At 35.8% G+C, this 23806-nt stretch overlaps 1 protein-coding gene across 1 annotated transcript in view; it reads right to left on the bottom strand.

Moving 5' to 3' along the window:
* SLC25A21 (solute carrier family 25 member 21) overlaps positions 1-23806 on the bottom strand; it is a 235563-nt gene that overhangs the window by 87306 nt on the left and 124451 nt on the right. The window contains exon 2 of the mRNA XM_066188453.1: positions 13725-13773. Coding sequence (XP_066044550.1) covers positions 13725-13773 — 49 coding nt within the window. The remainder of the gene's footprint in view (positions 1-13724; positions 13774-23806) is intronic.

Raw genomic sequence — 23806 nt, forward strand, 5'->3', positions numbered from 1 at the left:
TGAAAAGTGAGTAAGTGGAAATGGCATCATTAGTGCATCTAATTGATCTCAAAATTTGGTTTGGCTACTCAAGGAAAGGTTTCATGTAGCAGAATCAGCTGAATCTATGTAAACTATTAACCTTGTTCCATAGATGTGATGTTCTCTGGGATTTCACGTTGTTTCTAGTGAACGAGATGTTTTTCATAGTGTCCAGAATGCATATGAGCATGACACACACATCATCGTTTTTACTACTTTTCGGCTGATTCATCAAAATAGTGAACAGAAAGGGTCTGAGTCAGTGAATTCAGCTCTTATTATCACAGGCAACTCTGTCATATATGTCTTTATGGGTCACTTGTCCTAAGAAAGTGACTATTATAAAGATATAGTGACTATTATAAAGGCTTTTTGCCTCCATAGTACCTATCATTATGTATCAGAAGACAAAGGATCAGAAGGCCATCTGTCCTAATATTTAGTCTTTGCCAACAGTTTACAGAGGATCACTGGGTCAGCATACAACAAGATGACAAATATATACCCTCTGTTTTTCCAGAAGTCATGATTCTGGACTGCAGGCTTCTTAATTATGTCCTTGCTCTCTCCATCTAACTATGGGAAAAAGTTCCTTCTTTATAAAAGTTTACTTCCTACTTAGGGCATAACACTTCATGTTCCATTTTTTTTCACGCTGTTCAACAGATTTGACTGAAAAAAACACATCTCTGCCTGCAGAGAGACTCAGTTTACTTCATTCCATATTCCTCCCTCTCTAACTACACTTTTTGGTGGGCAGTTTTTTTTGTTTCTTTGCTTGTTTCTTTTTTTTTCAAATTTTTTTTTGTTGTTGAATTAGTTTTCGGCCAAGTTAGAGAGCTGAATCTGATGAGTGCAGGACTGACATGAGGGAATGTGAAGCTCTTTTTAGTAGCCATGAATTAGAATATCTGCTAAAGATGTAATATGAAATTTCAACCCTAATTACATATTTCACAGAGAACTCAACACCACTTGGTAATGTGCAATCATTTTTCATAGTAATAACAGCCAGCAACTTCTGCAATATTGTGCAATTTTATTAACAGGGAACTTCAGGAATCCTTCATTCATTCAAATTTGGCCAAGTATTTAGACATTTGAATTAAGAACTGCAGAACTGATAAATGAGTACTTTGAAGAACAGGAACTAATACACCCATGATTTTAATGGTTTGACACTTCTGGCTTACAAACTTCCACAATCAGTTGAACTGCTGTAAGAGTTCACCTGAAACCGAACAGAGAGATTTACTCCTCAATTTGTTCTCCCCTGTTCCTACCAGGTTTTCACTGAGTGGTCCTGCTTCTTTCTCTGTGATAGTTCTGATGCTCACTGAACCCTTTTAGTGAGCTGATAGAGTTCAAAAATTGATAAGAAACTGTACCAATTAGTCTCTTCCCCTAGGATGATGTGTTCCATAGGCTTGTGGCAAACTACAAGGCTCTGTAAGAAGGAACACTGTGGACATGAGGGAGACAAACATCTTGTCTTTTTAACAACAATGAACAACAAAATTGGAACTTCCTGTCTTGTAAAGATGAATACTAAACTTCAGGATATTCCTGAATTTCCTAAGACATATATACTGTTACAATTCATTGTCTGTATGATAATGGAACTGTTATCTGTTTTACTTCTTAGATATGTCAAGTTGTTCAGATAATATAACAATTTGGCAAGAAAAAGAATGTATCTGAAAAGGATATACTGCTATTCATTTAAAAATTCACCTTTCAGGTGATTAAATTAGGAAAAAAAAATACTTACACAATATTGTTGCATTATTCTATTCCCCTGTGAAGGTAACATAACATTATAGCATTATTTTTATTTCTCCTGTGATGGAACTCAACTTACACCTTCAAAAGAACATTTTTGTCTGTAACTAACTGAACTTCATTCTCTAAGAGAAGAAATAACATTATGAAGAATGTTCTGTCAGACAAGATGGACAAAATGGCAATCACAAATAAAAGTTCATATTTAACTTAGACACAGAGTAAATAAATACCTATACATCTTTGAGTGGGATGCGGTTTTGCATTACAGGATAGCTGATCCAGCAGTCTACAGCCACTAGATAACAAATACTTTTCGATATCTTTGTTTTTTGACACACCATCAAGATAAATCAATTTTGTCTGCAGTTTTGCAACTGCTAAATCTGGCATTTGGGAAATGGTGGGACCAAACTACAAAGACTAGAAGGGTGTTGGGTGTCAAGGAACCAGGAGCAGGCCTAACTCTTTTAGTGTAAAACCACCCTTTCACCAGATTAAGTGTAACAGCATACTCTAATAACAGCATGTACACACATGCCTTTCATGCATAACTTAGCATACAGTTTGGGGGTTGCACTGATGATCTGGGTCTGGGTTGCTCCCTTCTTTGTCTTCATATTTCCTGATACATAATTGTGTGGGGAATTAATTCAGAAAACCAAGCTGATAAAAAAGAAACCTGGCCAGACAACAATTAATTGATAAGTCTTCCACTGTGCTAGCTCCCTGAAATGCAGTGTGTGTCAAGGGGGCAAAGACTGGTAGTGCATGTGTCAAGGGAACACAATTCAAAAAGAATTGAGCTAAAAATGTTGTGGAACATTGTTTTTAAATGAAATATGCCTTCCTTCACTTCTTCTTTCTAAAGGTCCGCCAACCTCACTCTTGTACTGTCCCTCGCAGTTGGCTGATTCTTGTGTTGATGTGATTCAGCTCACTAATGTGCTAAAGAAAGAAGTATCCAACATTTCTGCTGGGGGAAACCATCTTGATCTAAGTTGCCACAGCTGTGCAGATGCTGGATGGACAGTAGCACATGTGGCACTTGGAAATACCTCTATTATGGACCCTGAGCTCCACCATGCCCATCTGGGCACCCACAGCACCTTCTCACCGCTCTGCTGCAGGCTCGTAATGGCAGCCAGTGCACAGGGGACACAGAGCTACTGTTTTATCCCTACTCCAGATTTAGGGAAATGGATAAAAAGGTAAAAGAAATGACCATACTTTTGTATTTACAAAAAATTAGTATTGCTATGGATCAACAATCCATTATGGAGATATGAGAAAATTAGGAGGGTCACAGCACCTCTGAGGCACAACCCCTTCTGTGTGCTGCTCTTCAGCTGGTGCCATTGAGCTCTGCCCCTGGCTCAACTCGGGTTGTAAAAGCACAATCTAACCCACTGCCTTCTCACCAGGGAGTCATCAGCTTACTACAACATCTCAGCAGCTAAAAACTTGCAAATATTTCCTTAGCTTTTTGTTGTTTCTTTTTACTCTCTTGAGAAATAAGTTCAAAAGACATCTCTATTGTGCCAAGATTTTTTTGGAGATGATATTTTACTTGCATCCCACTCAACATGAAGACTCTTGTTTCTCAAAAACCCCTCTAGACCTAGAATACACACTGATGCATCTGTTCGTAAAAACATACAGAAAGCACAGTTCATAAAGATATTATCTCTCCTTTTATTTATTTATAGATTTACTTGGCACTTACTGGCCTAATGCAGTTATTTTCGGGACATACTTAAATACAGTGTTAAGGGCCAATTTCTCTGAAAGAATTATTGGCATTGCTACAGTTACATTGTGCTTCCAACACATACAGCCTTATTCTCTTGCATCCATAGCTTTGAAAAGCTAGCTCAAGTATAAGTAAGAAAAAAGAAATGTAGAGAGTAGAGAGAGGAGAACATTTACTTTCTGTTTATTGTAAATGAAATCATTAAACACTGATTTTCCATACTTGAACTCTCTCCCACTCATTGCAGTAGATTAACAAAAACCAATAAAATAAACACAGGCAGTTTTTCTTTTTCTTTTTCTTTTTCTTTTTCTTTTTCTTTTTCTTTTTCTTTTTCTTTTTCTTTTTCTTTTTCTTTTTCTTTTTCTTTTTCTTTTTCTTTTTCTTTTTCTTTTTCTTTTTCTTTTTCTCTTTTTCCCTTCCTCTCTTCCTCCCTTCCTCCCTTCCTCCCTTCCTCCCTTCCTCCCTTCCTCCCTTCCTCCCTCCCTCCCTCCCTCCCTCCCTCCCTCCCTCCCTTCCTCCCTTCCTTCCTTCCTTCCTTCCTTCCTTCCTTCCTTCCTTCCTTCCTTCCTTCCTTCCTTCCTTCCTTCCTTCCTTCCTTCCTTCCTTCCTTCCTTCCTTCCTTCCTTCCTTCCTTCCTTCCTTCCTTCCTTCCTTCCTTCCTTCCTTCCTTCCTTCCTTCCTTCCTTCCTTCCTTCCTTCCTTCCTTCCTTCCTTCCTTCCTTCCTTCCTTCCTTCCTTCCTTCCTTTTAGGCATGGTTAGAAATCAGGCATGACAATGGTCTAATGCAAAAGTTTTGTCCATGGAGAAATCAGACAAGACTACGGTCTACCTCTGAATGTGATCTTAATGTTTTATATCACTGAAGAATCATTAACATCTGTTAATAACTCACCCAGCTGCTTTGTTAGATTGTTTTAAAAAATCTTATGTACACCATAGATGTCTCCAACTCATAGTCTAAGTAACCTTTCCCAGCTGCTTAATCCTTATTTAAAATCTTTCTTTACAATATGCACATTTTTTAACTATCCCATTTCTTTGTCTCCAGACAAAGTAACTGTGCTAACATCTGTTCATTTTCACTCCCCAATTCCCATCTTAAATACTTATTTTCAGCATGTATTTTTTTTGTAAATAGAATCCCATGTACTTTCTCACCTCCTAGTCCTTCATTTTCTCCTTTCCGCTCTTGCTCTCATTCCACTCTATCCCTCATGATTTCTTTTGACTGATTATACTTTAAATACAGTATTAATAGAGAGAAAAAGATTATTTAAAGAAATTCTTTGATTATCTCACACTAATTTAGGCTTGGGAACAAGAAAATGGGGCCATGCCATGAATCTACTATGTCTAAAGGGAATAAACAAAGGGAAAGGGGAACAATATACAGTAAAGGGTGTGTAGGTAGTGGTTATGGATAAAACTATGTAATGGAAATAGTGGAACATTAGAAAATGCCTACTGGCTATGAGAAGCAGTAGGCAATGCAGGAGCATTCAGAGGGAATTAGAGGGGACTTGTCACCGAGCACATTTTAAAATAGACTGGACAAAAGGTATGGTTTGGGACCAAGTAACAGGCAGAGGCAAGGAGAGAGGAGAGGGTGAAGGTGAGGAAAAGTGAGAGGGAGAGGAAGCTGAACTCGGCACCGGGGTGCAGATTTATGAGTGCTAGTACAGCAGTGGCAGAATATGACAGACACCTCATTTGTAAACGGGCTGTGATTTTAAGTGCTGGTTCTGCAGCAGTGGTCTAAACAGTACAGCTCTGGATACAATGCTAGCAGTCCCGGTACTATTCCCCATGGCCAAGAAAGAGCAGATGAATAGTTGAATGGATGTCCCATGTCCAAAATAAATAAACCAGATTCATAAGTGGTGTACAAGATAGTTCATATTGCACCAAGAACCAAGACTTCTGATGTTATTTCTTTCTCACTGTTAAGAGTGTAAGGGGCACTGAGATGACTTCTATAACTCAAAAAAGGTACATTATCATAAGTTACAGTAATTCCTTTTTTGACAGCAATACAATAGCATATCCTGAGACTGTGGGAATCTAAACAAATAATATAATGAAACACATTTATTGTATTTAATACAGTGTAACACACTATAATACTACAGGGTATTTTCTGTACAAACATGGCTGTACTTTTCCAGATCTGTCAGCTGACCCACAAATCCAAAATGTTTCAAACTGAATTTCACTTTTGAAATGATAATTTAGTCATGATAATTTAGTCATGGCTTCTGATTCATGCAAATATCCTGTTTATCTGTAGATATCTTGAGACCATGCAAAGAAAATCCAACTGCTTCTATACTGTCTTTAACCTCTTCAGTAGTTTCTAACCAGAGAAACAGACAACAGTACAACAAGTATATTTTAGAGGGTACTTAGTCTTAGGTTCTCCTCCTTTTTTTCCTTTTCCTACTGGGCAGTGTAATGACTTATTATAAAGAACTATTCTCTCATAACTGTAAGGCATGCTATGATTCTTCACTGTAACAGTTTTAGAGCTCTTCCATCACATATTCCTGTCCTGTCTAGATGAGGGTTATTTATAGCCTCATAGTACAAAAGGAAGCATTTTCATAAAATTAAGACAATAAAAAATGGAGGAAAAAATATTCAGAGCTTTCTTGGATTTAAACTGCGAGTGCAGAATGTGTAGCCTGTGAAATCACAAAATGCAGTCCACACCACTTTTTTGCAACTGCATCATGCAGACACAACTAATCAACTGCAGGTTTTTCCAGAGCTAGAGAGCTTAAATATAAAGATACTTCACTTCCTCTACCAAGGAAGACGCTGTACCAGTACAGTCAACTATATCTGTGCACATTTACTTTTCTTAAGCAAATATATAATATTTAGATGCAAATATAAATATAGAGACGCAGATTATAGAAGAGAAACCCTCAGGCCCTTCTCATTTTACAAGTTCTGCCCATGTAGTTGCCAGTAATGTTTATACAAACTTTGTAAGCACTAGAAATCCAAACATTGAAAGAATATTGTGCTATGTCATTAGAATGAAAACAAAATATACAATAAAGGGACCTGAAAAAAACTGTTCTAGCTCATTGTCCAAACTGGAGGAAAAATAAAATAACAAGTAAAAAATTGTTAAGAGAACAAATGACTGAATATATCTTGCATATGTCCATAGTCAAAAGGATTGTCACTAGCAGGATGGATAATATTCAATATGTCTTCTAGCATGATTAGCATTTCCTCCCCAAATCAGTCTCTCAAGGAATCATCTGTAAGGGTTCAGCTAGACAGAGTTGTGCTTGAGGAATGTGAAAGACCTTCTCACAGAATGATAGAATTGTCTGAGCTGGAAGGGATCCAGAGATCATCAAGTCCTCCTCTTAAGTGAATGGCCCATACAGGATCAAACCTGCAACCTTGGTGTCATTGGCATGACACTAATGGGAAGATGCACTAAACCAAAAATCTCAAACAAAATTAAATACTGCATCTTGAGGAGAACTAAGGCCAATCCAGGTTAGCTTTGGCCCAGCAGCCTTCTAGAAACCCAAAACATCCCTTCCATATCTATCTGACAAGAAATTATACAAGGAAACCATCACATATTCCTTCTCGCCCTGGTTTTTTTTTTTTTCTCTCTCTCTCTGGTGGACTGTCCAATTGCTTCCTTGTCTAAAAAGCTTATCCCATCTACTACCATCTCTCTCAATTCCCCTATGACGGTCTCGCCACTTGCTCTCTGCACATAGTCATTTCACTTCCTTCTGTGCACTCCTGAAGTACGTAACTATTTAGGCATCTGGAGTTGCCTTTTATTTCATATTATTCCCCTAAAAAACCACACAAACAAGGAAAACACTCCTTAATAGGTAAATAGAGATTATTTTTCTGTCTTGAGCTGAAGGTGGACATGGTTTATTTTGTGGGTGTTAGAAATTCTAGGTTGTTACATTACCGAAATGACTCAAGAAACTGAGGGAAGTTTTGATAAATCCACTGAAATGGCACAGATAACATGTAACCCAAAGGATGCTGTCATCATGCTATGCTGTCAAATAGAAATTATGATTTTAGGGTATTACAGTCTAAAAAAGCACCTAAAAAAACTCAGGAGTAGATGGCAGAATGTGTAAACAAAATTAAAGCTTGAGAGATGTGTAGCAGTCTGATTTGATGATGCAGAAATTCAGTTTCTATCAAAAAAGGGATAGAATTATTTTAAAATCAAGAAAAGGATATAGGTTATAGATCTTCCAAAAATCTACACTGATTTGAAATAGGGTCAAGCAGTTGAAAATCAAGCAGTTCTGATGTTTGATGACAAACACGACACAAGTATCACACGAGGAGATGATGAAGCCACATATACACAGCTCCTTTTATCCCAAAGAATCTTGACACTCTTTATAAAATATACATGTGGTACGCCTATGAACAACAACAAAAAAAGCACATAGGAACAGAAATCACTTTGACCAGCACTGCAAGTCAGAGCATCTGTTTAACAGTGTACATCAACACTGTTCTTTAATTCAGGGAAGAATTTAAATTGCAATAGTATATCTAGCAGGAATTATTAGCCCATGTGCCCTTATTAATTCTGAACAGATTGTACATAGAAGGAAAAAGAAGGGCAAATTACAGAGCACTGGATCACAGCCACATCCAAATTACAATGAACTGTAAAGTCCTTATTATAAAAAATTTGGATCTGTACGTAAATATCCAAAGTATTTCAATACTGAAATTCAAATGCCAAAACCAGAGTATAAGCTGCACACAAGCCCTGTGAAAAATTGTGCCAAAGGCCACTGATAATTGAAGGAAATCTAATCCCAAAGAAAAGCCTTGCCATTTGGATGAAACAAGGACATTAAGCTGAGTTGGTGAGGGATTATTTTTACTTGGTTCTTTTTCTTCAAAATGAAAAAAACATTTCTCAAGAAACTATCAGTTTCAATATATTTTTATAAACTTCTTCTAGATGACAATGGATGTTGTTCTCTACATTTTCAAACAAAACCTTCTGTTTTTCTAGTTCAAAATTACTTAAAAGTCATTGAAAAGAAAGGAAGGAAAAAAGGAAGTGAAAACTTCCAAAATCCAAAATTAATTACACAAAGTTTCATTGGCCATAACTCATTGTTTTTCTAAGTCTTCTGAGAGTTCAACTGTTCATTCCAATACAGAATATTTTGGTATCCTGATAATTTTCCCAGGACAGGAAGACTATTTTCTGCTTAAAATTTCTATGAAACTAACTAGAGCAGTTTGCATCAAGTACCATGAACTTAGCATGGCCTGATGCAAACCAAGTGAACTATGGTCACTTGGAAATGGTAACATTGTATAAGGACAATGAACTCTTCCTTAACGAATATTTTTCAGAAACAAGCTCCACCTCTGCCCATTCAAGCAAAAGAAACCAAAAATCAAAGAGAAATTAATGATTTAAAGGAAGTAGGTCTTGCAAAATAACAGATGGAATGAGATCGGAAACACATGTAGTAAGCTGAACTTTTTTAATTAAGACCAAAATGACAGAATTGGAACAAAGGAACAGAATGGATAAACATGCACACAAATCAGCAGAACAGTTGCTAACTAGAAATGGGTCTGTAATGCAGATTCCAAACCTTGATTTAGGTCCCAAATTATCTTTTCAATTTGGACCTTTAGATTAGTGATGTTGGTTAAGAACTTTTCAGAAAGAGTAGCAAAATTTAAAATCTCCATCCTGACTACACAAAAATTTCCTCCACAGTTTCTAAGATGAAATATTTGCCTCATTTCTAAGATGAATTATTTGCCTCATATTTTAAATGCTGATGTTTGGGATCACACATGAGACCAATAGGCATGTGAAGATTCTGATCTAAAGCTGAACTATGAGAAAAGGTATTACAGTAGAGCAATACAGACTGCAACCTCCCTGCCAAAGGAGAGAAACAGCTCTAAGAAAAAAAAACAGCAACATTGGATTGGTTGATCATGAAAACAAGCTACACTTAATAACTTATTCTCCTGATAAATTGAAGTAAAATCTTTCAAAAGAATGTTTTCTGGGTCTCCTTTGTGCATTGATTTTGAAATTGCACACTCATCCCAATGTGAGACTGCATTGTGAAGGCACAACTGTATCGAAAAATAGAAAAGATGGTTTAAATATAGAGAAAAAAATCAAATGGATCTGTCATTATTTGGATTAACTAGAGAAGTATTAAAAATCTTCCCACTGAATATACGATTAAATTGTTAGGACAAAGGTTACACTGATAATTCTACTGATAAAATAATAAACTAGACTTTCTCTAAGTCTTTTATATGTTATTTGGCATAACATTCCCCTTTCTTCAAATACATTGTCCAGAAGTAAAAAACCTCTAAATACCCCATTGGCATGAACTCATCTATCTCCAGTGTAGTCAACGCAGATCTGGAGGACAATTTGGTATTAGTGTGATGTGAGAGAAACCATCTTTCTTTCTAATATGTGTCTCAAAATGTATAGGTATGTCAACTTACACCTAAAATGGAATAGAGAAGTAAACAATTCATCTAATTCCTATAACATTTTTCCTGTTCACAGGAATTTCATTTACTTTTCAGATGTTATGCATTTGAAAGTTTTTGATGATGTGTTGTTATTTTTTATATATTATTTGAAAGCAGTCATATTCTTCTTCATTTTTGTTTTCTATTAAATTCTGTCATATAGACAACTGTTTAAAAAAATACTCAGTAGGTTTCCATTTCCTAACTGCCTAATACTAAGTCACATCCAAAATGACTATTTCTACATCAATATATGTTTCATAATCTGTATGAATACTTGCAAAGGCAATTTTGAAATTGTTTTCAAGAACAGTGGAGTCACTAAAATTCAGATGTAAAAATACTGGTGATAACTAAAGAAAAAGAGAAAGCACATACAAATGGAGCTAACTTATAAACTTAGGGAAATATTAGCTAAAATTTTATTTCTACTTGCAGTTCTAATTTTCCAATATGACCATTGGTTGCATGCATTTTTTGAAATGTTAAAATCCAATAGCAAGGAAAATTATATGTTAGTGTATTTAGTTCAAATTATCGACCTCCTGAAAATGTCATGTTTATGCCAGCAACCCAGTATTAGGGAAGTGAAAAACTTAACTGTTTTTTTCTCCTTTTTTTTCTGAGAATTCAGATTACCTCAGAACATATCCTGGAACTGTCAGACAGACCACAGGAACATCCTCCAGTTACCAGCCAGTCTTGCTTGACTGATTCCTCAAACACCTTTAGCTCTCCCTTTACTTTATACAGCTCCCTGTAATTCTCCTTTCTCTCACCAACGATGTGACTCTGAGCTTCTGCATAAATACTAATCATCCAACAATAAATTTGTGATTAAGTGTTGAATTTTGTATATTTGATTGAGCCAAAACATATGACACTAGGACACAAAGGATAAACTCTACCTGGAAAAGTACTTTACTATTTTTAATTTTAAAGTAATATATATAGCAATGTCTTGTCCTATGTATCATGACCTAGTATGTTATTTTGTCATCCTTTGAAAGTCTCATGGATGAAAATGACATTATAGCCTGCATTATTCTTAAGACACAGAAAAGGTACAAAGTAAGCAAACGCAATTCTTTATCCAGGCTAAGATAGTTTTCTCCTTCCACGTTTTTTTGCAAAGAAAGATCATCTTGAGTTCTTAATTAAAAAATAGATTTTCTATGTCTTGACTGTATCTGTAGGGAAAAGCTCTTGCGCTTCTCTTACACGGCCACACACAAAAACTTACCAGACTCTGTATTTAGGACAAGAACAGAGGTTCAGTACCTTATTTAATGGCTAAGTTAATCATAAGGGTAACTGATATATAAAATAGCTATTAGAGACCGTTCTACAAAAAAAATTTAAAAATTCAGCACATCTTTTTTTAATAATATCTCATCAGAAACTATTCCAAAATATCTTGCAACTGAGAAAAGAGATTAATTTCAAAGAGTAAGTGGGATTCATAAAGCTAAAACAATGGATCATAGTTATCTTCATCTATCTAGCTAACAGGAATTTCTTCGACTAGTGATGTTTGGTGTTCTAGCAGAGAAAAAAATAAAATTATTTTCAGATGTACACTTAGGAAAAAACACTTCATTAAGTATTTGGATTCTCTATGGTTTATAAGCATGCACTTATATACTGTTCCTCCCTTGATGTGAGCAGATAAACAAATCTAGCATTGTTACTGTAGAATAATAGAAAATTGCTAAACACAGAAAAGATATTGCAAAATGTCATAAAGGAGCCAAACTATTTTCCAGGGTTTCAAAATAATCTTTGACAGAAACTTTATTTTCTCCAATTTTTTATTAAAAACACACACATACACAAAATATCAATGAAACACTAAGCCACCAATCCACTAGATGTGAGCCTCTGACATCTTCCCTAAACTCCTTCAGAACAGTAACTTAGATCAATGAGATTAAAGTAATTTGAATGGCCACAGGACTCTTTGCACCAAACATACTTCTAGAAGAAAAGGTAGGAAACTCAAAACACCATAAAAATTAAGCAACAAATGGTGCTTTCATACATCCTTTCACCAAACCAAAAGGAAGAACACTCTAAACCAATCACCAAACCTGTAATAACTGGAAATGATTAGGAAACAGTGGATTTTCAATACCATGTTGGTTAAGATTAAGTGCACAACAGTACTGCAAGAAAGGAATAAAGTCAATGAAAAACTATTAGAAGACATTCTATGTCCAAAGTTCAGGATTAAAACCAATGTTTCATTTGAACTTTCAAGGCCATCAAAGAATTAATCTGCCATAGTAAATTGGGAACATTACAAAATGAAAGGAAGAAGCATGATGTTAGGAACATAGAACAAAATGATGGATGAGATCAAAGGACATTCTATTCTTGGTTTTGTCATTTGCTTTCAAAATGCAAGTATTTTCAACTACTACCATCTGCTGAGATCTGCAGAAAAGTTTCTGCAAAATCTGTGTAATATTTCTGAATACATCTGCATCAACTCACTAGAAAAACTATCACTTGGGTGCTCCCCACTTCTGCAAAGAGTGGCAGCTAACCCATTGGAAGAGTTAATTCAATGGAAGTTTCTTAAAATTAAGAAATCTGTTTAATGGATTTTTTGACTCAGCCCCTCAGTTTTACTTTGATCCATAATCTGATTTCTTCTGCACAGCTACTGTTCTTTCCTTTTTTTCATACTTCTTTCTTCTAAAAATTCCGCTGTTTATGGACTCACATTTCACATTTACCTGTTTCCTAATTTTAACTACTTTTTATTGTGTCCTCATCATTTGTTTGGGGCCGATTAGTCTCCTAGGGAAACTTTTCTACCTACATGTCTGTGACCTAGATAGAGCTTCAGGAACAGTATCTGGCAATTATTGGCACTGCATAACACACATGACATGAATAATTTTTTCCTTCTACTAGTATGCTTCTCCATTCTGGTTTGCTTTTCATGTATGGTAAGACTTACTTGTGAATTTATATAAAAACTAAAAAGCATAGAAAATAAAAGGGTATTCCAGAAACTACAAACACAGCTATTCTAATTTTCATTTCCGTAACTAACACTAAGAAAAAAAACCAACTAACTTGAGAAAACTTTTGAGGTAATTTAATCACTTATATAAGAACAAATATTCAGAAAAAAATAAAGAGATATAAAAAAGATATTTAAAATAAAAAATCATGAAGTTATTTCGCTTACAATGAGAATATGGAACATCTTCTCTTATTATTTTTATTAAAAATCAGTGACAATTATTTTGGAGGCAATATAGTATTTCCCAATTATATATAAAAGCATTATGGTAGATATAACATATATTAAGTGAATTTAACTTTAGCCATCCTCATGCCATAGCATTGTGTTACAAAAGTAAAAATACATGTCATAAGCAGATTTAACACCTCTAGATGACCTCTAATCAGAAATGTGCCATGCTACTCAAATTCCATCTGTCAAATGCTGTAAATACAGGTAAGTAAATATAAAAGTCATTAGAGGCACAAGTTATCTTCCTGGGAGAAGTTCTAGGATTTTTATTTTTTGACAGCTTGTAATTTGGATATCTTCCAGTGTCAACAAAACCTGTTCAAGCGTGATCTTACCTTGTTTTCACTACATCAAGGGGATGCATCAGGCAAATTTCTACAAGACCTATAAAAGAATAACAAAGAAATGTCTAATAAATATTTGTAAAAATAGTACTTTAATTTTAATTGACTCCAACAGTTTTTGAAATCTGAAAAGCAAAGTAAAAATCTACACATATCATTGATGATACAGTACTCATCCACAGATTAAACATACTCTTCTGTAATGTGTATAAACAATTGGGCTTTTTAAAGGTAGACAGTGCCAGTTCTTCATTAGAGTGGGGTGAGGACTTTAGCTCTGCAATCAATTTAATAGTTTTTGCTTCGTTTTCTGACTTTAAAACAGTGGGAACATTTGACTGGCATAATAAAAAAATACATAATACTCTCTTGTTGAGAGTAGCGAAGGAAGGGAGTTCAGGTTGGCACCTGCTTCATTGTCGTATAAAAATAATTCCTAAGGACACTACAGGACTGCACTGGTGGCTCAGATGAACCTGATGTTAAGATGACAGCTGATTCCTGACTATCTCTGCTGCAGCCTCCCTGGTACTTTGTCCTATCCTGCCCTGTGCTGATGCTGATATGTAGTCCTGGCTTTTCCCCTTCCTGCTCCACTGCTCATTATTGGCACCTAGATTCACATGACAGGGATTTCCACGTCCCTGAAAAGAGTGTGAATCTCAAGGGGCCAATGCCAAGGTAAAAAATCTGGAAGGACCCAAATGCACCTGTCAACACCACCTTCAAAGCTGGCTCTACTATTTTACCACCCACCTGACACGTGATGAAAAGTCCATAACCCAGGGAGAACTTTCTAGTTTAATTTTTAGGTTTGCCTACTCTACTTTCCATTTGGCATATCAGCCTCATTTCAATGAGATGTATTTTTCAGGACCACTGTAGAAGTGTATTTTAGAGATCTGTCAATCTGCAGACACAATAAGAACTACTACACAAATCTTACAGGACTTTGAAATGCCAAGAAAACACATACATACATGTCCTAGATAATAATTATAATGTCTTTGAAATTTCTGTGCCCTGGTTATTAGGACCCTTAAATGTCCACTCACACTTTTTACCCATTGTAATAAATTTAATGCTACATCATGAAGAAGCAGCTTGTGAAGACTATACTTATTACAATGTTTGACTGTATTTATTTAATTTATTTATGATTATTTAAAAATATTCACAAAGTTTTTGTAATAAAAAATGTGTCTTTTGGTGATTCAGAGTTAAGTTTCCAAAAATCTTGATTCAGGAAAGCATTCTTCTTCAAGTTAAAATAATCTGCAAATTCCCTTCTCTATGTATAACATACAGTCCCACTGAGACTAAGCATGTCCTTATGTTCCACTAGATGCTCTCCTATTTCAGATGTCACTGTCTTAAGTTCCATGTACCGTCCTCTTCCTTTTATGGCCACACCACATATGAGATTAGGTGTTGCTAAAGTTAACAGTCTCTAATACAGTTTGTTACATGCTAGACTACTCAACTACTTTTTCTAAGAAAAGTATTGAAATTAACAAAAAGAGAAAATTGCATTTTGAAATATTGCACACAAAAACTATTGAACTAATGGAATTTGCATTTTTGCCCTATTCTTTGATAGACTTGGTGCAGAAAAGCTCTTGGTGAGCTTCATGCAGGAACCAGGCTCTGCCTGAGTGGTACACATTGCAGATACTTACTAAGTAAGCCTTTTAAACTGAAGCAGAGCATTAGCAGAGGGAGGATTCTCATTATAGTCAAAGGAGATGTAGGCAATAAATGCAACAGAGTTTTTAGCTCAGCCTATATTAAATACCTATATTTAAAAATAACAATTTATTTTCTGCTTGATACACTATACATATTGAATATATATTTTATTGATAACTCTCACATATTTATGCTAAGGAATAAAAAGCTGTTTATACAACAAGAAAGAACAGCAAAAATTTTTGCACATGTGCACAAGTGACTTTTGGAGATAGTAACTGAAGGAGGGTGTAAATTGTAATGCTAAAATTCTTCATTAAATGTATTTAACAGAAATTTACATTAAAATTTGTGAAGATGTTAAAATGTTTAAATGGAGTTCCTAACATAAAATACTTGCTGTGAGTTCTAATTTAACAGAAACAATTTTCACTATTTTCTATCACTACGCACTAATGCATAAAGATTGAAAAACATAAAATTTGCCAGACAGCCCCTGATCCCTACTTTTCTGCCGCTGAGTTTGAAGGACAGTATCAGGTTACTATTTATGATCATTGTTTTGTTGTATTTTCTTTTCACTCCATGCAACATTGAGCTTTTTTCAATTTTGGATAAAAGGAAGACAATAGGTGATATCAGCCAAAGGATATTAATAATAGTAGTAATGACATTCATTAAAAATAATGCAATTTTTTCAATGAAAGCAAAAGACATCATTGTTATTTCTGTGCAGGTATATTTATTGCTGTAATTACTGTCCAAGAATTACTTCTATTTTACTAAAATAAGATCATATCACATTTCACATAAGGGAACTGTACCAAAATCTATAAACTGCTTCAACAGCTGCCAACAGGTGCTTTGTGAGGGGAGCTGCAACCAAGTATTCCAGTGCTGGCAGGGGGCATAGCCTATGAGCTTTTCCCTTTCCAACCACCCTCCTTTTCTAAGCTCTCTTTTTCCAGCCTTCTCCCCCTCTCCCCATTTTTGATCTTCTATTCCATCTTATTTTGGCAGATAGAGCCTACAGTAGGGGGCCAAGCATGGGGCCAAGGGTTGCTCACCCTATTCCGTTTTTGCAGCATTAATGACCATTTTGGGAGAAAACTGCAGAGTGCCAGAATTTGGTTCTATTTTCTTGGTCCTTGTAGGATAATTTTTAATTCAGGCATTTTTCCAGCAACTGAATCAGATGAATTCCAAGGTTCTTGGCAAGAGCTTTGTTTTGATAACTTCAGGATTCTATTGGTTATCTGCCTTTCTCAGTCTTTCCTTTGTCTCATCAGATAATTACACACCAGGTTGTAAACGATGTATAGTTACTTGACTTTACCAGACCGAATTCTTCAAAAGATGCAGGGATTATGACACAGCTCTCTGAAGAGCACCAAAGGGCTGCACACTGTGCAAGACACTAATGGAACAGCTACAAACACAAACTACATTTTTCCATTTACTATAGTAGTCATGCAAATCATTACAACATCCTACTTGATAGCCTGCCCAGAAAGTGTGGTGGCCCTACTAAATTACAAGCACTCTGAGATGTGCTCAATAAAATAAAATATATTGCTCTTTCTTTAACTTGTGTTCATCAGCTTTGTGACAAATTCAATTAGCACTATGCAAATCTAATTTACTAAGCAGTTCTATCAGGGTACAATATATCTTAACTTGTCACCCTGCAAACACTACTGTTTACAAACTTTATTTCCATGATAAAGTAGTTAAAATAGTTGCAGATACACTGTCCGAAAAGATTCTCTAATCATCCCATTGGGTCTCCTTGGTGATGTCACATGCAAACTACCCCAGATTGATTTATGATGGCCTAATTATGTTTAAAAACAACTCAGATCCAACTAGGTGAACAAGAGCCCAAAGGAAATATAGGAAAGAACAATTACTGGGTCAGTGCAACATTTGTTGTCTTCTGGGTGGGAAAACATTCCCTGTGAAAACCAAATACTAACCATAAAACAAGACATAATCAAAATCTGTGTGTTGAAGAAATAACCAGCTGTCATCATTGACATGCTCTGAGCATACACAAGTGGAATATCAAAAACCAAGAAGGGAGTCCAGAATTCTATTATGTAAAACATTCTGCTCAATAACTGAGCTCATGGAGGGAATAAAATGACAGAAAATGCTGATCCCTCAAAATAACCCTCCTCAGTAAGGCATTTTCCCTTCCCCAACTAGTATGTTCTGTCTTAAAATTGTTTCCCAATATGGATTACATTACATTTCCCTTTACAAGATTCACACTTAAAATTTCAAACTGGCAATCTTCATATACATCTCTTCAGTGCAAACATTTTGGTGACTGGTGGCTATTTTGAGTTCCTTTGTTCTTTGTTGCTCTATTCCATCATTCACACAAATCCTGTATCAGTAATCATACGTGACTTGAGAATACTATGACACTGCTTAAAATTTGCTTTAACGGTAACAATCCACCTGGCAAAAGCTGAAAGCTTGAGATTTCAGCAGCACAGGATTATAGCTCTCCTTATATCTGCAAGGGTTTCTACACTTCATCTATTCACTGCATAGGGAGAAAAAGAATAAAATCTAGCAAACAGTTCTTGCAAAATAATACAGATAAAACCAACCATTTGGGCTTTGGAACTCCTTAGGAGAGGATTTATCTTTTTATCTTCAGCATTTCATTGATCTTCAAAGCTATGAACTGAAAAGTGTGAAGTGCCCGTGATAGACACTGATTTGTTTCAAAGAAACACCATCTCTGTTCACGCATTAGGCAGAGGTAGGTGAGTAGGTCACCCTCTATATGTTTTCTGCATAATACACGACACAGATTCAACACAGATTCAAGAGGTGTAGAGCATGATCCAGGTGTTAGTTCAGACAACCCCCTATAGCATAGAAACCATTATGCACCCTCCTCCCCTTGTGTTACTCATTTCCCTGGAATAACAGAGTCACTGGAGAAACACAACAGACAGGAGACTGGTCATAGAAAATCTGGCAATAAACACATCAGGCACTATATATTGAATAGCTGGAACAGTTGGTATTTATTTTGGCTTTTACATAGATATAGTTACAATGTACGAAGTGATCATAAATATTTTATGCGTGCTATGCCTTTCCTTCTGAGAATATAAGTCTGACAGAAAGAATCTCGTGTTGATCTTTGTATCCTAATAAAAACAATGACAAATTCCTCTTAAATATGCTTTTCTGTTGGCTAAAACACTTCATTTGACAAGATGAAGCACGGACTCTCTTCCTGATTGTAACAGTGCTATTTCATAAACAATCAATGTCTGGAAAAAAGCATTCCTGCAGTCAATTCCGCACAGATTAATTAATTTCTATCAACTGGACATCTGACTTCATCTTCACAGACACATGAAGCTTTTACCTGTTCTGTAAGGGTACACCTCTCAGAAAAGTCCACAAAATTTTAGGTTCATTGGGCAGCCAAGGTTCACTCCTTTCCTAGGGAAGCAGTCACATACTGTGCCATTTTCAATTGTAGTACATGTCAACTAGGCTCCAAGGAAAACTGTGCAAGAGCATCCACAGACTGTGCTGAGAAAGATCTACCTGTTAGCCTTCACTTAAGAAAGTGACACCTATTTTAACTCTTGCCCATGATTCTATTTATTGATGTGTTATGGGATTAACTAATGGTGCCCTGGAGCTCCTCACAAGCATTAATTAATGTTTTAGGTAAGGACCAAAATCAATGCTTTCCTTAGAAAATGTGAAGAAATAAAAAGTTACTCCAAAAAGTACTCCATAATGGCAGTGCTGTAGTCATGAGTCATTCTTCCTCAGAGACCTCATCTACACAGAGAAAATACACTAGAAAACATGTTAATAAAACAAGTTGTTGAACATGATTTTCCCCTTGGTGTAGACAAAGATGTCTGTGTTTAAAAATGTGTTGGCTGACCACCGGAGGATCCCAGGAGGAGTTGTTTCTTTACTGTCACATTTTAGAAGTCTTTTGCATGTCTACAGGAGGAGGTGGGTCATGTTCAACTTCTTGTTAGGTAACAGTGTTCCTCAACAGATGCAACCTGTCAGTGTAGCACTGCTATATGGAATTGTTATCCCTAAAAGTGGGATTGGGAACAGTGATTACCTGCTTTAAAACAAAACAAAACAAAAACAAAAACAAAAACAAAAACAAAAAAAAACCAAAAAAAAAAAAAAAAGAAAAGAAAAAAAAAAGAATAAAAAAGAAAACCAAACCACCCTGGACTTCTGCAGTAGATGGAAATTTTTGTTGTTTGGTCTATACTATTTGTGCTGAAAGTGGTCATTGTTCTTGAAGCTCTCTCCACAAAAGTCATTCAGCTTGTGTTGAAATAATAATGGCTCCTTGGTTATATGGTATAGCAAACAAACATTTTAATCTTCAAGGTTTCAAGTAAAGGTTCCTCAAAGGCAGGAAAATTACATCCTAGATGTGTAGAAGACAGGAGCTGGAAATGAGTGTTTCAGGCAGCATTTTGTGTAGAGCAACTGTTGCTCAGCCATAACCCCCTTCAGCATCCAAGTCCCAATACACAGACCTAGCTAGAAACATGTTGATGCTCAGTCCTCACATCAGAAAGTTCAAATTGCTCATCTCTGGTGCTCATAATTCTTACCCAGTATCTGCTGCATTTCATTGCTGCCTGCCCAGCTAAAGAGAACATTATTATCACATGGGAAACTGTTCAGTTCTATTGCAAATATAAAACAAATGTAATTGCAGTTTATTATTTTGGTGAGCTTGAAAATTGGGTTACAGCAATTAAGTGAATAAAGACAGAAAATGGTATGCATCTTCTTAAATAGTCATGCTCTGAATAAAAGATACTCAAACCCAAATTGCGATCTATATGTGCACAAAGCTTTATACCTCTGGAAGGGGAAATTCCACCTTGAGATAATACATGCATATACAAGTACTGAGAGGTTATTATAGTAATGATAAAACAATATTTGAAATTCAACATTTGTCAATAAGGAACACATTGAGAAAGTACTTGTCTTGCCTCAGGGACTTCGTTGGAAAAATGAAAAAAATAAACCCCCTTGAGATTATTCTTATATTTTTAGCTCCTTTTTTCTGACTTATTTTTATTGCATCTTTAGATTTGTGACAAATGGTCCTATCAAGCAATCATAATACCCTTTTGCAGTAGTTCTACCATAGTATAGGCATTTTTTCAGCCTAACACACAGCCAAGCTGACACGTTGATTCAATGTGAGCGGGATAGTTGTAAATAGGCTCATCAAAACCATGGGTTCTCAATCAACAATGTCTACCTAACTTACATTTAGGAGAATTCTGCGATATTTCATCAATGTATTTCTTGCCTGCAGGGTAAAAATATCTAGCTTTAATGTTCAAAGCAGGTACGCAAACTGCTTTAAATTTAGCACAATTTTTTTATATGTTTGCTTTCTACAACATTCAAGGCACAGTCAAATCAGGAAATTATGCTCATGCTGCCAGCAATAACCACATCTTTATAACTACTGTTGCCTAGAATATAGCTCTATGAATCTCAACATGCTTCACTTAAACTGCTCAATGCTCATTTATGTTCTTTAAGTATTGAGTAAAAACAAAGGCCATCTTCCAGTTTGATTTTTTATTTGCTGCGTACTTCAAAACGAAAAAATTAAGTCCTTGTTTCACAGACCTACCAACCTGATTAACTTCATGCCTATGGCTTAACTGATACTTATATCTGCCATTAGAGAAACCTATGACAATTTGGAGGATCAAGTTAATTTTAAATTATGCATAGTTAAACATATTCATAGTAAGGCTAGAAGGAATTGTCAAATCAGCCAGCAAAAATCAGTGGCTCATAACATAGAATCCCCTACTAGAGCTACATGTCTTTAGAAGAAAGGTTCTTCCAGGCTCCAATAGGATATACTGCTTTCACAGGGATGCAGTTCCAACTGCACTACTCACACAGAGCCTTTCTGAGGCAAAATGCCATGTAGAAATGTTCTTTGTATGGTAAGACCCACAAAATTTGCATTTATGACACAGTCAAAAATACAACTGGAATTCTAGATTTTTCACATTTACCTGATTATAATATCAAAGCTGTTCTAGTGAGGCTAAATATCATGGAGGGTTTGATCATGCAGTCAAACGAGGTGACATTTAGGTACTGACATGAAATATAATGGAGAAAAACACAGCACACAACATTAAAAAAAAACCAAGTATTTTCTTCAAGTTCTTAAATTTTATTGAGGCAATATAGCATGGATCACAAGAATTTACCATTTAGAATGTCACAGGAATTAGATTCATTTTAACTATCATTTAAATTCCTATTTTAAAATAGTAATAAAACATTAAGATATCAAACAATTTTCAAAAAATACACTGGGTTGGATTCACAAATACTTCTGTGTAAAGTTGCTTTTTCCAAAATGACTAGCAATAAAGAGTTGTTTATATAGCTAACTGATTTTTTTTTTAGTTAGTCTTTCTGACGCTATATTAGCATTAAAACTTTGCATTATAAAATAAACACTTGCAGTTTACAAACTTCAGTATCTGAGTCTCTAGACACAAGGGAAAGGCTACATATTGTGCAAATTCTCCATAAATTTTTCAGCAAGTATTACAGGCTATTATGTCACTCAGATACAACATATTCTTTCCTTCATCTGTGTCTGAAATGGAAGTTTTTTAACCATGGTTGAGGAGACCACTGAGGTCAGCGCTGGGTTACACGATGTTTGCGTCACTACAGCTTCAGATATTTCAATGCATATTGAATCAATATTCCTGCAACAAAAACGTGTAACTGATATTTTCGTTGCTGCTAGAAGTAAAATGCTTCTCAGTAAACTTGTTTTCATAAGACGTTTGCCCATTCATATGTCCCAGAGCTGTTGTAATCTTCATTGCTAATGCTGATCTAAGAGCATGGACATTATTTTATTTCTTGACACATTTAAAGTTCTCTAATGAATAAAGCAAACAGCTTATGGCTGCTTGGACTGTCACTCGATTGCCCTGGAGGGTTTTAATGTCTTTAAAATAGGCCTCCTAGTTTGTATTTAACTACCTTGCCCACAGAGGTCTGACGGGTAGAGCAGATCAAAGATGTGCTGGCAACATAAAAAGCAGCTGTCCTTCATTTACCTTTAATTAGCTACATCTGACCAGATTCTTTATGGTCTCTTTGTCACACATTCAACAGTCTATAAGCCTTCTGACCTGTCCTTAAGGACTCTACCATTACAAGAGTTTCAACAAAATACAAATCAAAAATATGAGATACAGATCTTTGAAAAAATATTAGGTCTCACTGTAGAAATATTACCTGAGGCATTAGTATTTTGGATTTATCTGCAAAATTGGTCAGAATTTTGAGTATAAAAACGGAATCGACCCTGAGCTTAGATTAGCTATTTATGGTTCTCTGTGTACTACTCCACATTGCAGTGAATAAATTTCACACAACAAGGAATCCTACAGAGAATGGAAAGCCAAGCACGTGCCTCTTTGGCTGGGACACAAAGTTGCGCCTGCAGGAGCTGTGGCACTCCCTGTAAAGGAAGTCAGGTATCTGCCCCCCCCCCCCCTTTTCCTTTTAACCTCTACTTTGCACAGAATGCACACCAATATCCAGTAGAATTCTGAAAGGTCTGTTGCTGCTGCAAGATCAGTCAGCAGTGCATGTACATTACAGCCCTATAGTTGGGGTGCACTGAAAGCTTGTATCATCAAACTAAGGCCCTTATGGAATAAAAAAAGCTGTTTAACACAGCAGCTGGAGTGTATGCTAAATGACTTCAGTTATTGGTACTTGATCACACAGGTCATTGTATCAACACACTGAGATGGACATCTTCAAATTACCCGGGTTTTGGGTTAGGTCCTTTCACAAAAGATTAGCTAATAAAAGAAAAATATACAAAAGATATATACAAAGTAGAAGGGTTTCAAAAATTGATTCTGTTGTCTAAACTATCCCTTTTTATCTTTCTCTGTATGTAAAAAACAATTTATAATCTTTTTTTTTTTTTTCAGAATTCCAACCTTTCAGGCTTCCCTAGGAAACTTTTAGTTAATCACATCTCCAACCAAGTCAGCACACTGTCCAAAGGATTTGTGGTGAGGTACACAAACAACGAAATAACCTGCCTCAATGAATATACATCAGCTAGCAGGTGTGGCTGGAAGCCTTATTCTTCAAGAAAAAAGTCTACTATGAGCAGTATACAGAAGCAACTTTCTCCCCAAGACTAGGAAGCTTGAGGGATTACTGTTACACCTCAAGCTTACTCTCAGAAAGTTCTTTTCTCGTACACAGTGTACATGCACTGTACATAGTGCTTGACCCAGTGAACAGCTGACAGACTTATT

The sequence above is a fragment of the Chamaea fasciata genome, unplaced genomic scaffold, assembly GCF_029207755.1.
Source record: "Chamaea fasciata isolate MVZ Bird 193981 ecotype frontalis unplaced genomic scaffold, bChaFas1.0.hap1 SCAF_7, whole genome shotgun sequence".
Classification (NCBI taxonomy): Eukaryota; Metazoa; Chordata; class Aves; order Passeriformes; family Sylviidae; genus Chamaea; species Chamaea fasciata.